The sequence below is a fragment of the Lontra canadensis genome, unplaced genomic scaffold (genome assembly GCF_010015895.1).
Source record: "Lontra canadensis isolate GAN:19392208 unplaced genomic scaffold, GSC_riverotter_1.0 scaffold18, whole genome shotgun sequence".
NCBI classification, from domain to species: domain Eukaryota; kingdom Metazoa; phylum Chordata; class Mammalia; order Carnivora; family Mustelidae; genus Lontra; species Lontra canadensis.
In genome coordinates, this window is record NW_022631012.1 from 17945766 (window position 1) to 17965917 (window position 20152).

The window sequence follows — 20152 nt, forward strand, 5'->3', positions numbered from 1 at the left end:
AAGATGAATTAACTGGTAACTGCTCTCAAGAGGTTTTCACTGTAAATAATATGTACGTTAAGTGACTATATTTATGACTAAGAAAACACAGGAGCTCAGAATTGGGGACATACTTTAGGCTGGACATTCAGAGAAGCCAAGAAGACTGAGGGAAAGTGGGGTAATCCTTGAGGTTAGTTTTAAAAATACAATATTAAAATATGGAAAATCTTGGCCACTATTTTTAACTAATTAAAATAAATGTTATCTATGGGGCGCCTGGGTGGCTCAGTGGTTAAAGCCTCTGCCTTCGGCTCAGGTCATGATCCCAGGGTCCTGGGATCGAGCCCCACATCGGGCTCTCTGCTCAGTGCAGAGCCTGCTTCTCTCTCTCTCTCTCTGCCTTCTTCTCTGCCTACTTGTGTTCTCTGTCTGTCAAATAAATAAATAAAATCTTTAAAAAAAAATAAAAAAAAATAAATGTTATCTAAACACCTAAAAATTGTGTATTGTCTATCAGGAGAGATAGTATCTAGTAGTAATTTAAACATGGATTCTGAAGCCATTTGAACCTGACTACCTTGGTCCAAATCCTAGCTTTATCATTTGCCAGTTGTGACATTAGCCAAATTATTTAATCTCTCTGTCCCTCCATTCCCCAGTCTAGAAATGGGAATAATAACTATCCATCTCATAAAGTGGTATGAAGACTAAATAAATTAATCTATGTAAGGGCTTAGAATAAGTCCCAGCACATAGTGTTATATGAGTGTTAATGATTAACATTATTATTTAACTTTTAAATATAAGTGAGAAAGTATGAAACCTAAAAGAAAATGTTAAAATCCCAAAACTGTGTTCATTTTTTTTTTAATAAATGACATGGAAAACCATTTTTACTTTTCAGTAAGATCTATGAAAATTTCACAAATGACTAACAATTCTTAGTTCACAGGTAACTAGTTATAGAAGCCATAACCTGCTGTGGGGAGGAAACTGATCTATGATTCAGTATTGAAATCCTTACAATCCCTAGGGCGTCTTATTGCTTCATTATTTTTAATTGCTGGGATTGATTAAACAGGGATTAGAAAACATAGTGAGGCAGTTACTTGCTTTCATTTACAAATTAAAATACTTCCTTTAAATCCTATTTTTAGGATCTTTTATGTACCTTTGCTTTCAAAAGTACCCAAGGGATGATACGGTGCTGCTATAATCCTTTTGAATCTAAATGAAAATAAAATTATGAAATCATATGTTGTATAAGTTAAAATGTTTCTTTGTTATTATTTTCTTTAAATGTTTATTGTCATTTGTGAGCAAATGCTTAGATTTACAAAATCTTGATCTTAAAAGATACAGCACTAATGGAATATGAGTGAATATCTCCATGGGTCTGAAACAATGAAGTAAAAGTTATAAAACATACATTTCTCTCAATAATTTGTGCCCTTGGTTTCTCATGTCAAGAGGACAATCTCTTGAATGCTTTATTTTTTTCCCATGAATAAATGACAAAGCAATAGAAAATTACAAAATAACATTTTATGAGTTTTTTTAATTGCTTGATTTTAAGAATTTCTTATTCTCCCATAGAAATGTATGATTATGCTCATATAATCTATCCCTAGTGGTATCCAAAGCCCACCACAGGTCAAGTGAGGGGGGGACAAATTTAACCAAGAGGAAACCACCAGGGAGAAGGTGCCAAGTTTGGGCAGAGGAGGGGGTCACCTTCCTAGGGGTACTGCAAGAAATTGTTGTACACTTTCTGATCGCAGGTAGGATATTTTCTTACAGAGATGGAATTACCCTGTTCTTGCAGAGGGAATATTCTCAAATTCTCTTACTAGGAAAGGTGAGGACATGTAGAGTCTCCCACTCAGCAGCCAAAGCCGAAGTACAGGCAGATACTTCACAGCCGATGGGCACAGGGTTTCACCAGAAATCAGCCGTAGCAGAAATGAAAGTCACGGGGAAAGGAGGCACAGAAGGTGATGCTCGAGACATAAACACAGAACCGAGCTCAAGACCCAAGGGGAGAGAGCAGGCAGATTGTAAAACAGATGTTTAAAAGAGCCAGGGTGCAGGGTAGGGGTTCTCGAATTAAACCAAGGTCAAGTAAGCATTTGTTGACCTATGGGTTCACTGATGATCAGAACCAAAGAGTTTCTGTAGTTTATTGCTGGGAGCATGATGGGTGTATGGAGGCTGGGATGAGAGTAGATTGTAGAGCACTGAAGAATGGAATGATGGGTGAAGACAAAAAGCGTATATAAATAAATAAGATTTTCAACAGTATAGTTGTGAAGGCGCAAAGAGAGATCATTCCACAGCTGAAGGGATTGTGGGAGAAACAGAATGAATTATTTGTTTATTTGCTATGTGAAAGACCTCAGCATGCCAACTTTCCCACTTATGGGAAACAACCAGGGGAGGAGGAATTTTAAGATGTAGGAAACAGAGCCTGTAAGAGCCATTACATACTAGGAGTATAAAGTAAGTGTTGATAGATTTCACCTCAATGGATACCATTAAAATGTATATTTCCTAGTTCACAATAATGGCTGTTCATACTGTAATGTGATTATCTAATAGGTCATATTGTAATATTACATTATATATCGTACATTTAAAATCATGTAATATGATTATCACATTATAAATATCATATATGCTCATGAGGAGTAATAACAGTGTTCTTTTTCCTCCTGTCTCACTTACTTTTGATCACCACCGGGATCCATAACATAAATTAACCCATCCAGCCAGTACGAAAGATAGCTTCCAACCTGATTCTAATGGACTTGGGGATTAAACAGTTGTCAGAAATTGGATCAGTTTGTAATAGGAATAAACTGATCACCCAACAAAACCCTTTGAAATATACATTTATGCCTGTGAGAAACTTTGGTGGGTTTTTAATCCAGCAGCCAAACTTGCCTGTATCTTTAATCATAATCTCTACAAATTGCCACTTTCCACATATACTACTATAGTAAATAGAGTCTATTTTAAGGTTAGAACTTATAAAAGCAGAGGCTTTCTCGATAGAAACAATGGTGCAATTCTTGTTTATTTTTCCATTTACAGGTAACATTACTCAACTTCATGATCACGTCGGAGGGAATGCAAGATCAGCTGCTGGGAATTGTGGTGGCCCGAGAGAGGCCAGACCTTGAAGAAGAAAAGCAAGCCTTGATACTACAAGGAGCCGAAAACAAAAGGTATCAAACATTATAAAGCACAGAATTATTGGGGCGCCTGCGTGTCTCAGTCAGTTAAGTGCTGGACCCTTGATTTTGGCTCAGGTCATGATCTCAGGTTGAGCTGAGCACAGAGTCAGTTTAAGATTCTCTCTTCTTCCACCCCTCCCCCACCGTCCCATGTCCCACTCACATGCACGCACTCTCTCTAAAAAACAAAACTAAACAAAACCAAAAAACATAGAATTGTTCTTGTTTCAAGATCACTTAGAATGGATTACAGTACATTTTAAAGCTGTGTTTTGTTAGATTTAGTAGGTGCATTGAATGGGGAGAATTAAGAGGAAAATAGAAGGCATTACAATGTCTCTATGTTAATTTAGAAACCTGCATAAGAGTATATTTTTACATACAAGTTCTCGGGCACTAGAAGAACTGGAAGGCCTACCCCACACAAGTCAAGGCGATGAATTTTCAAGTATCCAACAAAGTTTTAGCACAAAAGTTTTGGTATTCATAATGTAACTGATGTTATCTCTCTGAACGAGCACACTACATCCCGCTGTCCGCTCACACTATCTCTAGCACAGGTACAAAGTGTAAAGCTCTAGAAGTCATGAAAAACCTTGGAAAATAAATGGAGTGATACTTTGGGTTCACTTGAGGCTGAGATACTTGATGGCAGAGCAGATCGGCTTATACCTCTCCCTCCCATTACCACGTAAATGATTGTCGGGAAGAGAAGTGGAGCAGAAAGTCCTGTCTTTTTGACATTTTGCAAGATAAGAAATTAATTATACAACATCACCGTTATGGGAGTTTGTCACAAAGTGATGCGTTTCTTTAGGTTCCAAGCTCTTTGTTTCCTAGACAAGAATGTGGGCGTGAAGTGAATGTAAATGATTTCTTTTTCTTCTGAGAAAATTGTGTTTTATTCCAGGCAGTTAAAAGAAATAGAAGACAAGATTTTAGAAATTCTTTCATCTTCGGAAGGCAATATATTAGAAGATGAAACCGCTATTAAGATATTATCTTCCTCCAAGGCTTTGGCTAATGAGATTTCTCAAAAGCAGGAAGTAGCCGAGGAGACGGAGAAGAAGATTGATAGCACCCGCCTGGGCTATCGGCCCATCGCCATCCATTCCACCATCCTGTTCTTCTCCATCGCTGATCTAGCTAACATCGAGCCCATGTACCAATACTCACTGACCTGGTTTATTAACCTTTACATCCTGTCTATTGAAAATTCAGAGAAGTCAGAAATTTTAGCAAAAAGGTACGTAAAAGAAATACTGATTAGTAGGAATACTGACCGATGCATGAAAATTTAGCAGTAATCGGTGGCTCTTGCTGTTGTTACAGAATGGTGTGGGTGTGCCGTCTCTGCTAATGCGAGCTTGATTAATCATTGTTCTGGAAATAAATCTGAGGGTGAGAAATGGGATACATGTGACCAAATTCAGCCTGCCAGGAAATCGTTTACTGGGAGATAGGATTATAATGTAATTCTAAAAGGAGGAAACATTTATCTCTGTTGATCATTTGCAAAATGTATTTGTGATTGGAGGCATGGAAAGACTAGATAATACCCCTAAAAGACAGGACTCTTACCCTCTGTAAACCAGCGTTCCAAAAGTTGCAGATGTACATTCTGATATATACATAGTTATACTTTGTCAAGTAACAAGGTTTTTTAAAATACCTTGTGATTATTTGTGTTATTCTTACTTACATAAAATACCTTATTTTATACTTGGCTATTGTAATAAAGGAATTAAGACCTTGACAGTAAGTGTAAAAGAGAATAAAATTTCATTTTATTATCAGTGAGGTGAATTTTAGTTTGGTATTGAAACCTATGTTGAATAGGATCTAACATGAAATTACTTCTTGAACAAAGAAAATAGTTCATTGCGATCATGGCCCTCTCTAAACTTACTGATCAATATGAAGCTGGATACTTCAGTTTCTTGACTGTTCATACCCACAAAGGAAATCCAATTTAATACTGATCACTCGCAGTGCAGAATTACTTTTTTAGAAATTCAAAATGAGAATCTCCTGAAAATCTGAATTGAATTGCTCTCATTTACTACAGTAGAACTCTGCTAAAATTTGAATATTCTTAGACTGAGCAATTTCTTGTTAGTACTGTTATTTTGCAACCTTAAATATGAGATCAGTGAAGGTGTAAAGACTGACACTGGGCTTAGCAAACAGTCTCTCAGCTGTCTGCCCCTGCGGAAGCGAAGTGGGTGGCCACCTTCAAGAAGAAACGCCTCCCGGTGGAGTTTAAAGTATGTTTTTTTTTATTATGATACTTGAAAATGTGTCGTTTCTTTCTCTATTTCTTCTGCTATCTGAAATTTTCAAGGGTAGGAAGGATTACTAAAATATAGAAAACAAAATTTTAAGTGACCTTTCTTAGAAAAGCTCCCAGCCACTTGCATTATGTTAGTTAATTGAACAAGCATGTCTGGTTTTTACACGAGGTTCTGAGTTCCGGAGACAAGGGTTTAGGAGGGTTGGTTTGTTGTATAATATTCTCAGAACTTATCACAGTGCTCATCACATGGCGCCACAACAGTAAACAGTGTTTTGTTTTTCATTGCTGTTGTTTTTCTCTACCTTGTTTAAAACAAGTCACCAAAATATCATCTTAACTACTTTTAAATTAAGGTATTTGCTGGAGTCTAGAGAAGAAAACTAATTTTCTCTGTCACTTAGAGACACGCTTTGTGTACAAGAGTTAAAAACTAGAACAATTTTATGCTTTACAACTAATTATTCATTTCTTTACTATATCTTGTTTCATCAAATTAGAACTCATCCACACATATGACATGTTTCTTCCTAACTGTGACCATAGTCCCTTATGTTTTCTAGAAAATTAAATCCTTTTACCCAGATGTGAGATTTGGATGAAATCTAGAAAACAAAATATGTCTTCTCTACTTAAGATCCTTTCATTTTCATACAATGCAAATCTTATCCATGACTCCAGTGGTCCTGAAAGTGTAATTCTGGAACCAACCAAAGAGTAAACAGGAAAAGCATATTTGAAAACTTTCACTGAAATTATCAGTCTACACTCAGAAGCATGCAGAAATCAGAGTATTTGCTCAATGAACTTTCATCATTGAGGACACCTGTGTAACTAGCACCCAGATCAAGACCCAGAACATTATCGACAGCCCAGAAACCCCACTTTGTGTCCCCTTCTAGAGACTAACCCAGCCCTTTCCACCAAGCTGAAGACTGTCCTGACTTCCAACACCTTGGATTAGTTTGGCCTGTTTTAGAACATCGTGTGAATGGAATCACAGTCTGTGCTCCGGGGTGTCCGGCAGCTTACACTCAGTATTGAATTCGTGACTTTCATTGTCTTTTGTATCTGCCATGGTTTATTCATTTCCATTGTGCTAGTATGTTGTCGGGAAAGAACCAAAGCAAAATATTTTCTCAACCCAGTTTTCTCCCTGAAGGCAGTAGAGAAAGAAAACAGTTTGGTTATTCAGTAAACATTAAACCAGAATGTGTTGCGTATCACAGACAATCCACTAACAGATCATGAAGGTAGAAATCTCAGCCCAAATTTACCTGCTAACTGAAGTGACCATCTGGGCTAGCAAACTGGCTTTAGCTAGCCAGTTTGTGGAGGAGTTCCCCTTGCACCACATCCTGGCCAGCACCTGTGATCTCTTGTTTTCCTAATGATGGCAGTTCTATCAGGTGTGAGGTAATCTCTCATCATGTTTCAATCTGCATTTCCCTGAAAATTAGTGACACTGAGCGTCTTCTCATGAGCCCTATTGCCTATTTTGATGTCCTCTTTTTTTTAATTTAGAGATTTTATTTATTTATTTATTTGACAAAGAGATAGCACAAGGAGGCAGAGCAACAGGCAGAGAGAGAGGGAGAAGCAGGCTCTCCACTGAGCAGAGAGCCCAATGCAGGACTCTATCCCTCGACCCTGAGATCATGACCTGAGCCGAAGGAAGCCGATCAACCAACTGAGCCACCCAAGCGCCCTATTTTGATGTCCTCTTTAGAAAAATGTCTGTTTAGGTCTCCGGCCTATTTTTTTTTAAGATTTTATTTATTTATTTGACAAAGAGAGGTCACAAGTAGGCAGAGAGGCAGACAGAGAGAGAGAGAGGAGGAAGCAGGCTCCCCGCTGAGCAGAGAGCCTGATGCGGGGCTTGATCCTACGACCCTGGGATCATGACCTGAGCCAAAGGCAGAGGCTTTAACCAACTGAGCCACCCAGGCACCCCCTCCGGCCCATTTTTTAATCAGATTTTTTTGTTATTGAGCTGTTAGTTCTTTGTATATTTTGGATATTAACTCTTTATTCGATATTTGGTCTGCAAAAATTTTCTTCTATGGCTGCCCTTTCATTTTTTTGTTGTTGTTTCCTTTGGGTTTTTTTTGTTTTTGTTTTTGTGTTGTGTGTGTGTGTGTGTGGTGTGTTCCTTGTTTTGAAGTATGGTTGACACACAATATTCTATTAGTTTCAGGTGTACAGTGTAGTGACTGGACAAGACCATATGTTATGCTTTGCTCACCACAAGGGTAGCTCCTGCCTGTCACCATACAACACTATTGCAATGTCATTGACTTAGTCCCTGTGCTGTACCTTTTATTCCCATGACTTCATTCCGTGACTGGAGGCCTAGCACCTCCCACTCCACTTCACGCATTGTGCCCATCCCCTCAACACACTCCTCCCTGGCAACCGTCAGTTCTCTGCACTTATGGGTCTGTTTCTGATTTTTGTTTGTTTTGTTTTTTAGATTCCACATAGGAATGAAATCATATGGTATTTGTCTTTGTCCGACCTATGTCACTTAGTATTCTATCCTCTAGATCCATCCATGCTGTTACAAATGGCAACATCTCATTCTTTTCTGTGGCTAAGGAATATTCCATTGTGTATATATGTACACACTCCATTTTCTTTATCCATTTGTCTATTGACAGGCACCTGAGTGTCTTCTGTATCTTGGCTATTGTGAAAATGCAGCAATAAACATAAGGGTGCAAGTATCTTTCCAAATTAGTGTTTTCATTTTCTGGGTAAATACCCAATAGTGGAATTACTGAATCATATGGTATTTTTGTTTTAAAGTTTTTTGAGGAACCTCCATACTGTTTTCCGCAGTGGCTGCACCAATTTAAATTCCCACCAACAGTGCACAAGGGTTCCTTTTCTCCACATCCTCGCCAACACTTCTTGTCCTTTTGATTCTAGTGATTCTGAGAGGTGTCAGCTTGTACCTCGTTGTGGTTTTGATTTGCATTTCCTGGGCAATTAGTGACGTTGTGCATCTTTTCATGTGTCTGTTTGACTCTATATGTCTTTGGAAAAATGTCACTCAGTTCCTCTGCCTATTTTTAATCAGAATATTTAGGGTTTTGTTTTTGAGTTTTATAAGTTGTTTATATATTTTGGATATTAATCCCTTATCAGATATATCATTTGTGAATATCTTCTCCCATTCAGTAGTTGCCTTTTTGTTTTGTTGATGGTTTTCTTCACTGTGCAAAAGCTTTTTATTTGTATAGTCCTAATAGTTTCTTTTTGCTTTTTTTTCCTCTTGCCCAAAGAGACATATCTAGAAAATGTTGCTAAAGCCAATGTGAAGGAAACTACCACCTGTTTTCTTCTAGGAGTTTTATGGTTTCAAGTCTTACATTTAGATATTTAATCCATTTTGAGTTTATTTTTGTATATGGTACCAGAAAATAGCCCAGTTTCATTCTTCTGCATGCAGCTCTCGTTTTTCCAACACCATTTGTGAAAAGACTATCTTTTCTCCCATTGAATATGTTTGCCTCCTTTGCCATAGCTGAATTGGCTGTGTAAGCATAGATTTATTTCTTGTTGCTATTTTGTTTTCTTAGTTGTTTCTTCTGCATGCAGAAGCTTTTGGGTTTGAATTAATCCCATTTGTTGATTTTAGCTTTTGTTTTGTGCTTTTGGTGTCATGTCCAAGAAAATCACTGGTGAAATCAATGTTGATAGGTTTCTTCCCTACATTTTCTTCTAGGAGCTTTATTGTATAAGGTCTTAAGTTTACATCTTAGACCCATTTTGAGTCAATTTTTATGAGTGGTATGAGATAGGGGTCCATTTTCATTGTTCTACATGTACATGTTCTGCTATTTGTGACATGCATTGACCTTGAGCACATCATGCTAACCAAGATAAGTCAGAGAGAAGTACTGTGGATATCACTTATATGTGGAATCAAAACAAAGTTCATGTCTGTAAACACTAAAAACAACAACAAACAGTAAAATGCTGGTTACCAAGGGAAGGGGGTGGGTAGGATAAATCGGTGGTGTTTAAGGGTATCAACTTGTAACAACTAGTAAAATTATTTCTTATTTCTTTCTACTCAGCAACTAAAACATATTTTATTTTTGCTTGCCTTCTGATGGTTATTATTCATAATAATTCTTACTTAACTATTACACCAAACATATGTTATGACTGTTATATATATGTATATATATGACTATGACATGTAGCTATATACTGTGAAATAGCTATAGTAATTTGGATCATCTGTTTTTTATCAAATTTTTAATATAGCACAATAAACAAATAATTATAGCAAAAAAAAAAACAAAACTCCATTGACATACAGAAACAAAAATCTAATGAGGATATAGTTTTGTTACAGGGACCAAACAGAAATCTCTCTCAGTAAACAATATAAGTGTATACATACACTTTGAGTGTTTTTTTTCTTTTCCTTCCACTTCTATCAAGATCATTTTTCCCGTGTTACTAAGTACTCCTCTGAAACATAACTTTTTTTTCCTTAAGATTTTATTTATTTATTTGACAGAGAGAGAGAGGGGGAACACAAGCAGGGGGAGTGGGAGAGGTAGAAGCAGCCTTCCCGCCGAGCAGGTGGCCCGAAGCGGGGCTCCATCCCAGGACTTGGATCATGACCCGAGCTGAAGGCAGACGCTTAACGACTGAGCCACCCAGGCGCCCCAAAACATAACTTTTAATAGTTGCACAATATACCATTTTGTGAATGTGCCATGATTTTCACATTTTAAGACTCGCAAGTAATCCACATTGTTCATTATTTCTGTAGGCTAGAATCCCAAAATTAGAACAAAGGTGTTTACTTCTTTCAGACTCCTGATTGATTATTCAAATATACAACTCTATTGGAGGAAGGCAAGTGATCTTATAACCCCATAACACACATCAACATTGAAAATTATCATTTTTATCCTCTTTTTCACTGTAACAGATTAATAAAATATTGAATTTTAATCTGCATTTTTATCACTGAGACTGAACTTGAATTTCTAATATGAGTGACCCTTATAATTTTCCCTTCAGTCTTCCTATCTATAAGAGGAAATTTGTTTTAAAGTGCAGACATTTTTATTTTATTCTAGAAAGACCAAATCTGCATTACCCTGTATTAATTGCACTGCTACAGATGAGACAAACTAAATACCATGTCGTGTGAAACGACCATGACCAGCATAAAAATGGGGACAGGAATAGTATGATTATTTTAAATCTTCAGAGAATTCAACTATATTTCAGCAACTAGTTTCAAAGCCCTCTCTACCAAGCCCTTTATCAGAGTTCTCAACTAGAAATAAAATATATCAATTTGTTGTAATTCTCATTATGAGAACGCTGGCAAGGGACAACATAATGAAAGAAATCGGCAAGTCAGGAGAAAAATTTAGCTGAAATGCTTGGTAGCCTAGGATGTCATTCTGAAAATAGCCAAGATATGGTGGTACTGGTAGATTATTCTTTTTAGACACATTAAGAAACACTGATAAAATTTTGTTTAACCAAAAAACTATACTAATTTTCCCTTCAGGTAAGTTGATCTGCTTAGTTTGGGCCATTGTCAATCATCAGGTTTCTGAAAAGGTTCTCAGTGAACTATTTATCCTGTTTATTTCTATTACAACTATTATAACCTATTTAATAAAAAACATTTTTGAAATTTTTATTTCAAAGATGGTTTATTTTCCCCATGAGATAATTAAGTGAAAATTCTTAAACTGTTATATTCATGTAAAGAATTGCTATGAATACAGAAAACACATGTTAGTACTTACAAGAAAGTTGTTAGTTGCAAATATTATGATTAGTCATAGTTCCATGTTCCATCTATGTGGTAAATAAAAATGTAGCTTATCAAGTTTTGTGATTTCTCCAGCTTTTATGGATTTATGAGCAGAGTAACATACTATCAAATGTTAATTTAATAAAAAAGCTATCAGTTTTAATCTGTGAATTTAATATATAATATAGAACTTTGGAAGTACCTACAAATAAAAAAAAAATCAAATTTTACCCCAAGAAATGCTTTAGAGTTAAAAATAGTCCACAAATCTTTAAATGTATTAGATTAATGTACTAAGCATTGACTTTTTTTTCCAAAAGAAAGACTAAGTTTTTTAAAAAAAAATCAATCAACAGTAAAATGCAGTTCTACTAAAGTGTTTCTACATTGTGTAGCTTTCAAATTGGTACATCGTGTTAATGACGACCGTTGATTGTTTTAGAGGTAATTGACCAGAAAGCTTATTAGATGAATATACATCTAAATGGTTTATACTGTGTTTCCTTGAGAGCATTTTTTTTAAGGTATAGTGCATTTTTGTTTATTCACTTGTCTTTCTGTTGACTTGTAGGCTTCAGATTCTCAAGGATCACTTTACTTACTCCCTGTATGTCAATGTCTGCCGGTCGCTCTTTGAAAAGGATAAGCTACTCTTTTCCTTTTGTCTAACTGCTAACCTGCTACTACATGAACGTGCGGTCAGTACTGTTATAATTTGTAGAAAAAGACTAACTGATTCACTAATTTGCTAATTTGTATGGGTGTGTGTGTGTATGTGTATATACGCATAAAAAGGGGTTGTAAATAGTTAAACAATAATTATAGTTAAGGCAAGACATCACAGCTAGACTGAATTTCAGAGGTGAAAAATAAAGCAGAGTGCACTATATCATTTTTACTTAAATTTATGTGTGTTTTAGTTTAAAATAAATTACTCTCTATTAGAATCTCATTTAAGTATGCTTATAAATTTACTAACTATGTTGATATATTTACCCCAAGTAATCACATAAATGGTAATGTTTTTAAGAACTTGTGCAAGCTAGTCAAATCCAACCATTTGGGTTTAACAATACCTTTCATAAATTTTTGTTCTATTTCAAATCTATTCATTTAAAATATAGGAAATGCCTTAAGAATGAAAGAGGTATTGAAAATAGTGACAAAATTCACTATTTTATTTACTTAGGTGTTTAAGATTTATTCATTGGAATAAACCATGGAAACCCCTTTTTAGAAGGAATAAAGGCTTTATTCTTGCATTTCTTGCACAAGTTTCATAGCAGTACCTCATTATGTTTTACAGAGAATAATTGCAAATATGGCAGATTGAAAGCTTTCTGTCCTCCCCAAATTTTTATCTTATTCCTTTTTATATTTATTGAGTATAGTTGACACACAGTGACACACAGCAGTTTCAGGTGTACAACATAGTGATTCATCAACTTTATACTCCAAGTGTAAGTACCATCCCCCACCACATAATGCTGTTACAGTACTGTCGACTATCTTCCCTATGCTGTAGCTTTTATTCCTGGGAATTACTCATTTCATACCGGAAGCCTGGATCTCCCAGTCCCCTTCACCTGTGTTTGCTGATTCCCTGTCCTCTGCCTTCTGTCTTCCCCCAATTTTTAGAGCCTGTAAGACTCTAAAAAGACATTTTTAGAAAACATTTACTCAACTAGAATTGTTCTGTTTAGATGAGTAATTCTGGAGGAAAATGACCAAAAAGTAGCTCTCGAGAATGGACCTATTTCGAAAGCCGGTTGTAATGGATAAATGGTTCCATACGAGGAAGTGCTCAGGGGCTCTACCAGGAGTTATAGAATTCCATAAGGACATTACCTAAAACTTGAAAATCAACAGTTCTTTTAAAACGGTTTAAATATATTTTATATATATATAATGAATTCATTTCTGACTCTACGTGCTACTTTGTTTTCCAAAGATTAATAAAGCTGAGTGGAGATTTCTGCTGACTGGTGGCATCGGACTGGACAATCCTCACGCCAACCCCTGCACGTGGCTTCCTCAAAAATCCTGGGATGAAATATGTCGGCTGGATGATTTACCGTCCTTCAAAAATATTCGTAGGGAGTTTGTGCACTTAAAGGATGGATGGAAAAAAGTATATGATAGTTTGGTATGTTTTTAACCCTTTCGCTTATTCCAAAGTTTTTAAATGGACAAAATAATGCTTAATAATTTATTTTTATCTTTGAATAAAAAGAATATTTAATTAAGCTTTAAACAGTTTGGAAGTAATTTTCTTTTAAAGATTTTATTTATTTATTTGACAGAGAGAGAGAGAGATCACAAATAGACAGAGAGGCAGGCAGAGGGAGAGGGAGAAGCAGGCTTCCTGCTGAGCAGAGAGCCTGATGCGGGGCTCGATCCCTGGACCCTGAGATCATGACCTGAGCCGAAGACAGAGGCTGAACCCACTGAGCCACCCAGGCGCCCCTTTAATTAAGCTTTAAACAACTGTTCGGATCTTGAAATCAAGGTTTCGATTTATATTATCCTCACCTTCTAAATTGTGTTCAAATCCTTAAAATGTGTGGAGATGCAGAGCCCTTAAAATATTCTTTTCAAGGGGCGCCTGGGTGGCTTAGTGGGTTAAGCCTCTGCCTTTGGCTCAGGTCATGATCCCAGGGTCCTGGGATCGAGCCCCGCATCGGGCTCTCTGCTCAGCAGGGAGCCTGCTTCCTCTTCTCTCTCTGCCTGCCTCTCTGTCTATTTGTGATCTCTGTCTGTCAAATAAATAAATAAAATCTTTAAAAAAATATATTCTTTTTGAATTTCCATGCCAGGTTCTTATTTATTAACAATTTAGACTTTGCAACCATAATAGCAGGTAAGTTAAAAATTTTACAAAAGAGGGTACCTGGCTGTCTTGGTAGAACATGGGACTCGATCTCTGGGCTGTAAGTTCAAACTCCATGTTTGGTGTAGAGATTACTTAAAAATAAAATCTTTTTTTTTTTTTTTAATTTCATTTTATTTTTTTTCAGTGTTTTTTCAGTGTTCCAAAATGCATTGTTTATGCACCATACCCAGTGCTCCATGCAGTACTTGTCCTCCACAATACCCACCCCCTCCTAATACCCCACCCCCTCCCAAATCCCTCAGTTTGTCTCTCAGAACATGGAAGACATTGGGAGATGGAGAGGAGAAGTGAGTTGGGGGAAATTGGAGTGGGAGACAAACTGTGAGAGACCATGGACTCTGAGAAAAATAAAATCATTTAAAAAAAAATTTTACCAGGGTGCCTGGGTGGTGCCGTTGAGTGTCTGACTCTTGGTTTCAGTTCGGGTCATGATCTTAAGGTCATGGGATCGGGCTCCACACTCAACACAGGGTCTACTTAAGATTCCCTCTTCCTTTGGTCCTCCTGCTTGTGCTCTCTCTCTAAAATAAATAAATCTTTAAAAAAAAATTTTTTTTATAAAAGAGCTCTTGTTTAGATTTTCTGAATGCAAGATATAAATGCAGATATAAGCTAGGATGAGCATGTAAGTTAATAAGCATTTTTGTCTGTCGACATAAGGTGCAGGGGCCAAGGGCAGGCTACCCAAAATGTGCCACTTTGGCATATGGATTATTTTAAATAAACGTTACTTAAGTGACAGCTTGTGCAAGAGGACCCTCTCTCCCCCTGAGAGTGTAAATAAATCTCCCATGTGAAAGGTACCCTCCCTGTACCAGCAGGTAAAAAGACAACTTCATCACTGGAGACCAGAAACTTAGAGCATAGAAGGCTGTATCCACAACCCTTGGGGGTCCTGGGTGGCTCAGCTGGTTAAGCCACTGCCTTTGGTTCAGGTCATGATCTGGAGTCCCCGGATCAAGTCCGCATCAGCTCCCCACTCAGCAGGGAGTCTGCTGCTCCCTCTGACCCTTCCCCTCTCATGCCCTCTCTCTCTCAAATAAATAATAAATAAAATCTTTAAACAAAACAGAACCCTTGTTACTTTCTACTAATTTACTACCCCAGCCCATTTAGAATTCCTTACTAACTGAAACTCCCAAAGTTAAGTTTTCTTTTTTTCTGTCGATTCCTCACAGATCAATGGTTTGTCTGGAAAGTATAAAAACTGCCTGCCTTGATCATTTCTTTAGGTCTCAGTGTCATTTTTGGGCCTCTATGCACATGCAATAAAACTTCAGGGTTTTTTCCTCCTGTTAACCTGTTTCAAGTAAATTTAATTTGTGCTCTAGCTAGAAACTTGGACAGAAAAAATTTCCACCTCCCTTTCAGAGGGAAAAGCTAATAGCTCTCAAACAATTTTTCATGGGGCCCTATCTTGATAATTGGAGACTATGATAGTCAACACAAACCACAAAACAGTTTCCCTTCTGACACACAGAAATTTTTGCCTTCCTTCACTTTTTTTTTTTTTTTAAGCACGAGGGTGAGTATTTTGCCAATTCATAATTACTTTTCTCTACCCCTTTATTTCTACTCTCTTAACATTTTGCTTTCCTGGGTTTAATATGCAAGAGCTCTCTTTAGGGAAGGTGGGAAGAAGAAAGAAAGTGCAAGATATGCAGAGAATATTTTTTGTTTACCAACTTGTATTATACACAACAGTGAGATTGTATCTATACATAAATGCAAATATTTTGGACTGAATCTCATTTGAATCTCTCTCTATTAGTAATAAAAACATATTTCCTAGGGATGGATATGTTTTTGTGAGTACTTCATTCTAATTTGAAATAGAAATTTTATTGACTATGCTGAGGCATGAAGATTTCTAATATGAGATATCACGTAGCCTTCCCTAGAGTTTTAAAATTTTTATAAATATCTCCCCCTTTGTTTTTTTTTAACTTACTCCTCCTGGAGTAATGCCTTTCTTCTTGTGTATTTTTAATAACTCTCTCTCTTTGTCTTCTTCTTTATTATATACAGTTTCAAATATACCTTTATTTTTAAAAAAGACACCAAAACATCTGTTCAAACAGGAAATATCACAATAAACTTAAGTATAATGCCTTTCTTCTTTTGTAATAGATATTTATTTTTATAAATAGATGATGACAGTAGTTGGTAGGTTTTAAAATGCCTTTGGAGAAATAATGGGAAAACTCTGTATGCACATTTTTTTAGTAAGGATTCATTTGTCTAATGATTAGTATTCATATTGACATAAACCTGCTTAATTCATGTCCTCATTTTGATTCCTTTGTGGTGCTTTAAATTTTCTTTTCATTCCTTATTTCATAACTTTACCCCAGCCTAATAAAATTTACATTAGTATTCTTGATTTCACTTAGTTACTATATGCTTTCCCTAAAAATCAGTTTCTAAGTCAAAATACTATTCTCTTTAGAAATAATCTCTAGGGGCGCCTAGGTGGCTCAGTGGGTTAAAGCCTCTGCCTTCAGCTCAGGTAATGATCCCAGGGTTCTGGGATAGAGCCCCACATTGGGCTCTCTGCTCCCTTCCCTTCCTCTCTCTGCCTACTTGTGATCTCTGTCAAATAAATAAATAAAATCTTAAAAAAAGAAAGAAAGAAAGAATCTCTAAAATAACATTGAATTATGTCTACTGCAATTTTAGGAACCACATCATGAAGTTTTTCCTGAAAACTGGGAAGAGAAAGCAAATGAGTTTCAAAGGATGCTTATCATTCGTTGCTTGAGGCCAGACAAAGTAAGTGCGGGCTTTGCAAGCCGCTCAGTGACTCCAGTCCCCAGCAGGCCCTTCCAGTCCCACCAGCTTGCATTTGCTTCTGTAACACCCACAGGGAGGTGGAGGAGCCTGGGGGCGGGGCGGGGGGGGGGTGCGGCTAATCCCGTTTCCTTCGATGCAGTCATTTTTCAAGAAGTTTGCATATTGTTAAAGCCACGCTAAGTTAATAACGGAGGAGACTGTATTTTTTTTTAAATATTTTATTTGTTTGACAGAGATCACCAGTAGGCAGAAAGGCAGGTAGAGAGAAAGAGAGGAGGAAGCAGGCTCCCTGCCGAGCAGGGAGCCCAATGTGGGGCTTGATCCCAGGTCCCTAGGATCATGACCCCAGCGAAGGCAGAGGCTTTAACCCACTGAGCCACCCAGGCACCCCTGGAGGAGACTGTATTTTATACTTTTATGTATTTTATGATTCTTCCTTTAATTTATACTTCCCCAATTGCTTACAATCCACTTCTCTTACATGCTGTAATCTCATTCTTATTCTCATTAGTTTGATGATACTGGTCAGTGGTGTTGGTGTTCACACCAAGCAGATAGAGAAGAATTTCTGCCTTTTCAAATGCTGTCTTTATATGGAGTTCTTTGTTGGCCTGTGGAAAGCTAGTGGAATATCATCTTTAAGACATTCATCACTGCTGACTACAAAGGAAAATGTCAAAACTGTTCGTTTTAATTTCCGTAAATGATGTATAACCAGTTAATCAGCTGACCTGTCATGTCAGCAAATTTCAGTCCTCAGTGACAGTCTCATTTGCATTATTTACTCTATTAAAAAAAACAAACTATTCATCTAAGTATGAAGACATCCACAGAGATATCCATATACTCTGAAAAAATGTAGATATTAGGTATGTTGAGAAAAAATCGAGAAAACATCCTAATTGCCCTCTGTTACGACTCAAGTAAAAGTAATACCTAATGATATCAAAACTTACTGTATTCACAACTGGGAGTTGCTAGGGAATGTAAGGCAGTAATTCTAGCCCGACAACAAAAAACCAGAACTTAGGTGATGAAAGCAATTTATTTTTTAAAGTTTTTACATGCGTCAGTGACAGGTGGGGCAGAGGCACGGTTTCCTCTGTCAGCCGAGGTCGACTCAGCGAACACATGGAGTTCTGGCCTAGCCGGCCACTGGGTTCTTTGCCAGAGCCCAAGTGTCCATGAGGCATCGTGCCTAGAGCCCATGATACTTCTAGGTGTTAATGAAAATGTTTTAATTCTGTTTAAAAACGGAAAATGTAACCCAGCCTGTATTAAGCTTGTAATTATACCAAAACAATGGCAAAATATAATTTTTGATATTTTTTCACAGGGAAAGGGATGTACAGGGCGCCTGGGGACTATGAAAGTCATAATGCTGGGACGCTTGTGAGGCTTAGTCGGTTAAGCATCTGCCTTCAGCTCCGCGATCAAGTCCCACTCGGGCTCCTTGCTCAGCTGGGGAGCCTGCTTCTCCCTCTGTCTGCCGCTCCCCCGTGTGTGCGCTCTCTCTCTCTCTCTCTCTCTGACAATTAAATAAATAAAATCTTATAAAGAAAGAAAGACAGACAGACAGTCATAATGCTGCCCTGCTCTTAGGTGTTGGAAGTAGTCACAATTGTTTAGGAATCATAATTAAACTAATGAAACATTCTCTACCTCAGTAGCCCTTTCAAAAACGAATTGCCACGGAAACTTTAGTGTTAATCCTCAAAAGTTTTCCCTGCAAATATTAAATATGGAAAATATGAAATATTTCACACTCTTACCTAATACAGCTTCCTCCTTTAAAACCCTTAATTAAAATTTTCAAAGGGTTTTACTTTGTTTTCTAAGCTCTATAGACCATTCCACCAAAACAACTCTGCATGTACCACCAACTTCTCCCCTCATTGTCTGAAAAAAACAAAGAAGCTTCTGTTCATGTTTTATGTTAAGTTTATTGCAGCCTTCACCTATAAATATCTTTTCCCCAATTTTATGTTTTAAAAAAATTGACACTGTAATCTGAAAATACACTGAGCTAAAAGATCAAATATTACTTTCCTTATTCATTCTCTTTTTAGAGTGTATTTGAAGGAGATGAGGAGTTAGATAGTCATGCTGGGGCAGTTTTGTTTGTATGTTTTTGGTTTTATTTAGTTTTTATTTCTACTAACTTTTAAAGATTTTATGTAGTTGAGAGAGAGCATGCATACGTCCATCAGCAGGAGGAGGGGGACAGGCAGAAGTAGAGGGGGAAGCGGACTCCCCACTGAGCAGCGAGCCCAATCTGGGACTTGATCCCAGGACCCTGAGATCATGACCTGAGCTGAAAATAGACACTTAACCAACTGAGCCATCCAGGCGCCCCTGTTTTTTGTTTTTAAATCAACTTAGGTGAAACGTATAGTTTTTATGCTTTACATAGCTACTCTGTCCAATACTTTGGCCCCCTGTTTTATAACTTTGCCCTGTGGTGTTTCCATATCTCCTTTAGAGTTTTCCTGGGGTAGGTGGTTAAGTGTAGACATTAATGCTGTTCACTGATATTCCCAGTTCTCCTCCCTTGCACACACGAGGTGAAGGGCTCTGGCCATAAAAACGTGAGAACTGTCAGGGCAGAAACAATTAACCTCCAGCCTGAGACTCTCCAGGGCACTCCCCCCGCCATCCGCATTGTGGAATCACATTTGATATTTCAGTGCCGTCGGCAGGCTGGACCCAAGCAGGCCCTGCGAGTGAGTATCGCCTGCACATACACAGGACTTTGCAGGGAAGAAAAAGAAACTTTTTGTTGCATTAAGTCACTGAGATCTGGAAATGTTTGCTACTAGGGCATAAATCAAATTAACCTGAGTAATTCATGACCGTTATCTATGCGATCACACCTATAATCCTTAAAAGAGAAAGAATTCTTAGTATGGTCTTCTGTTACTAGCAACCTCAAACTTGTCAATCTTGCTGTTACTAGGCACTCCGAGTTCTAGTGGGAAATTGTGGGTTTTGGAATCTGTGTTTATTTAAAAGGAATATAGGGGCTACGATACTTTTAAAAGAATGGTTTTCCAAAGTAACAGGGCATTAGCATGCCGAAGAAAGGAGCGGTGCTCTCGGAGGCCACTGTTTGGGCTTCTGCTCTGTAGATTTTCATTTCCTGGCAATCTCTT

The 20152-nt window shown here is 37.4% G+C and overlaps 1 protein-coding gene across 2 annotated transcripts in view; it reads left to right on the forward strand.

Annotated features, from left to right (window-relative positions):
* DNAH7 (dynein axonemal heavy chain 7) overlaps nt 1-20152 on the forward strand; it is a 275773-nt gene that overhangs the window by 207938 nt on the left and 47683 nt on the right. For both annotated transcript variants that reach the window (XM_032860188.1, XM_032860189.1), the window contains 5 exons: nt 3076-3209; nt 4129-4464; nt 11886-12012; nt 13266-13460; nt 16887-16979. In XM_032860188.1, the coding sequence (XP_032716079.1) occupies nt 3076-3209; nt 4129-4464; nt 11886-12012; nt 13266-13460; nt 16887-16979 (885 nt within the window). The remainder of the gene's footprint in view (nt 1-3075; nt 3210-4128; nt 4465-11885; nt 12013-13265; nt 13461-16886; nt 16980-20152) is intronic.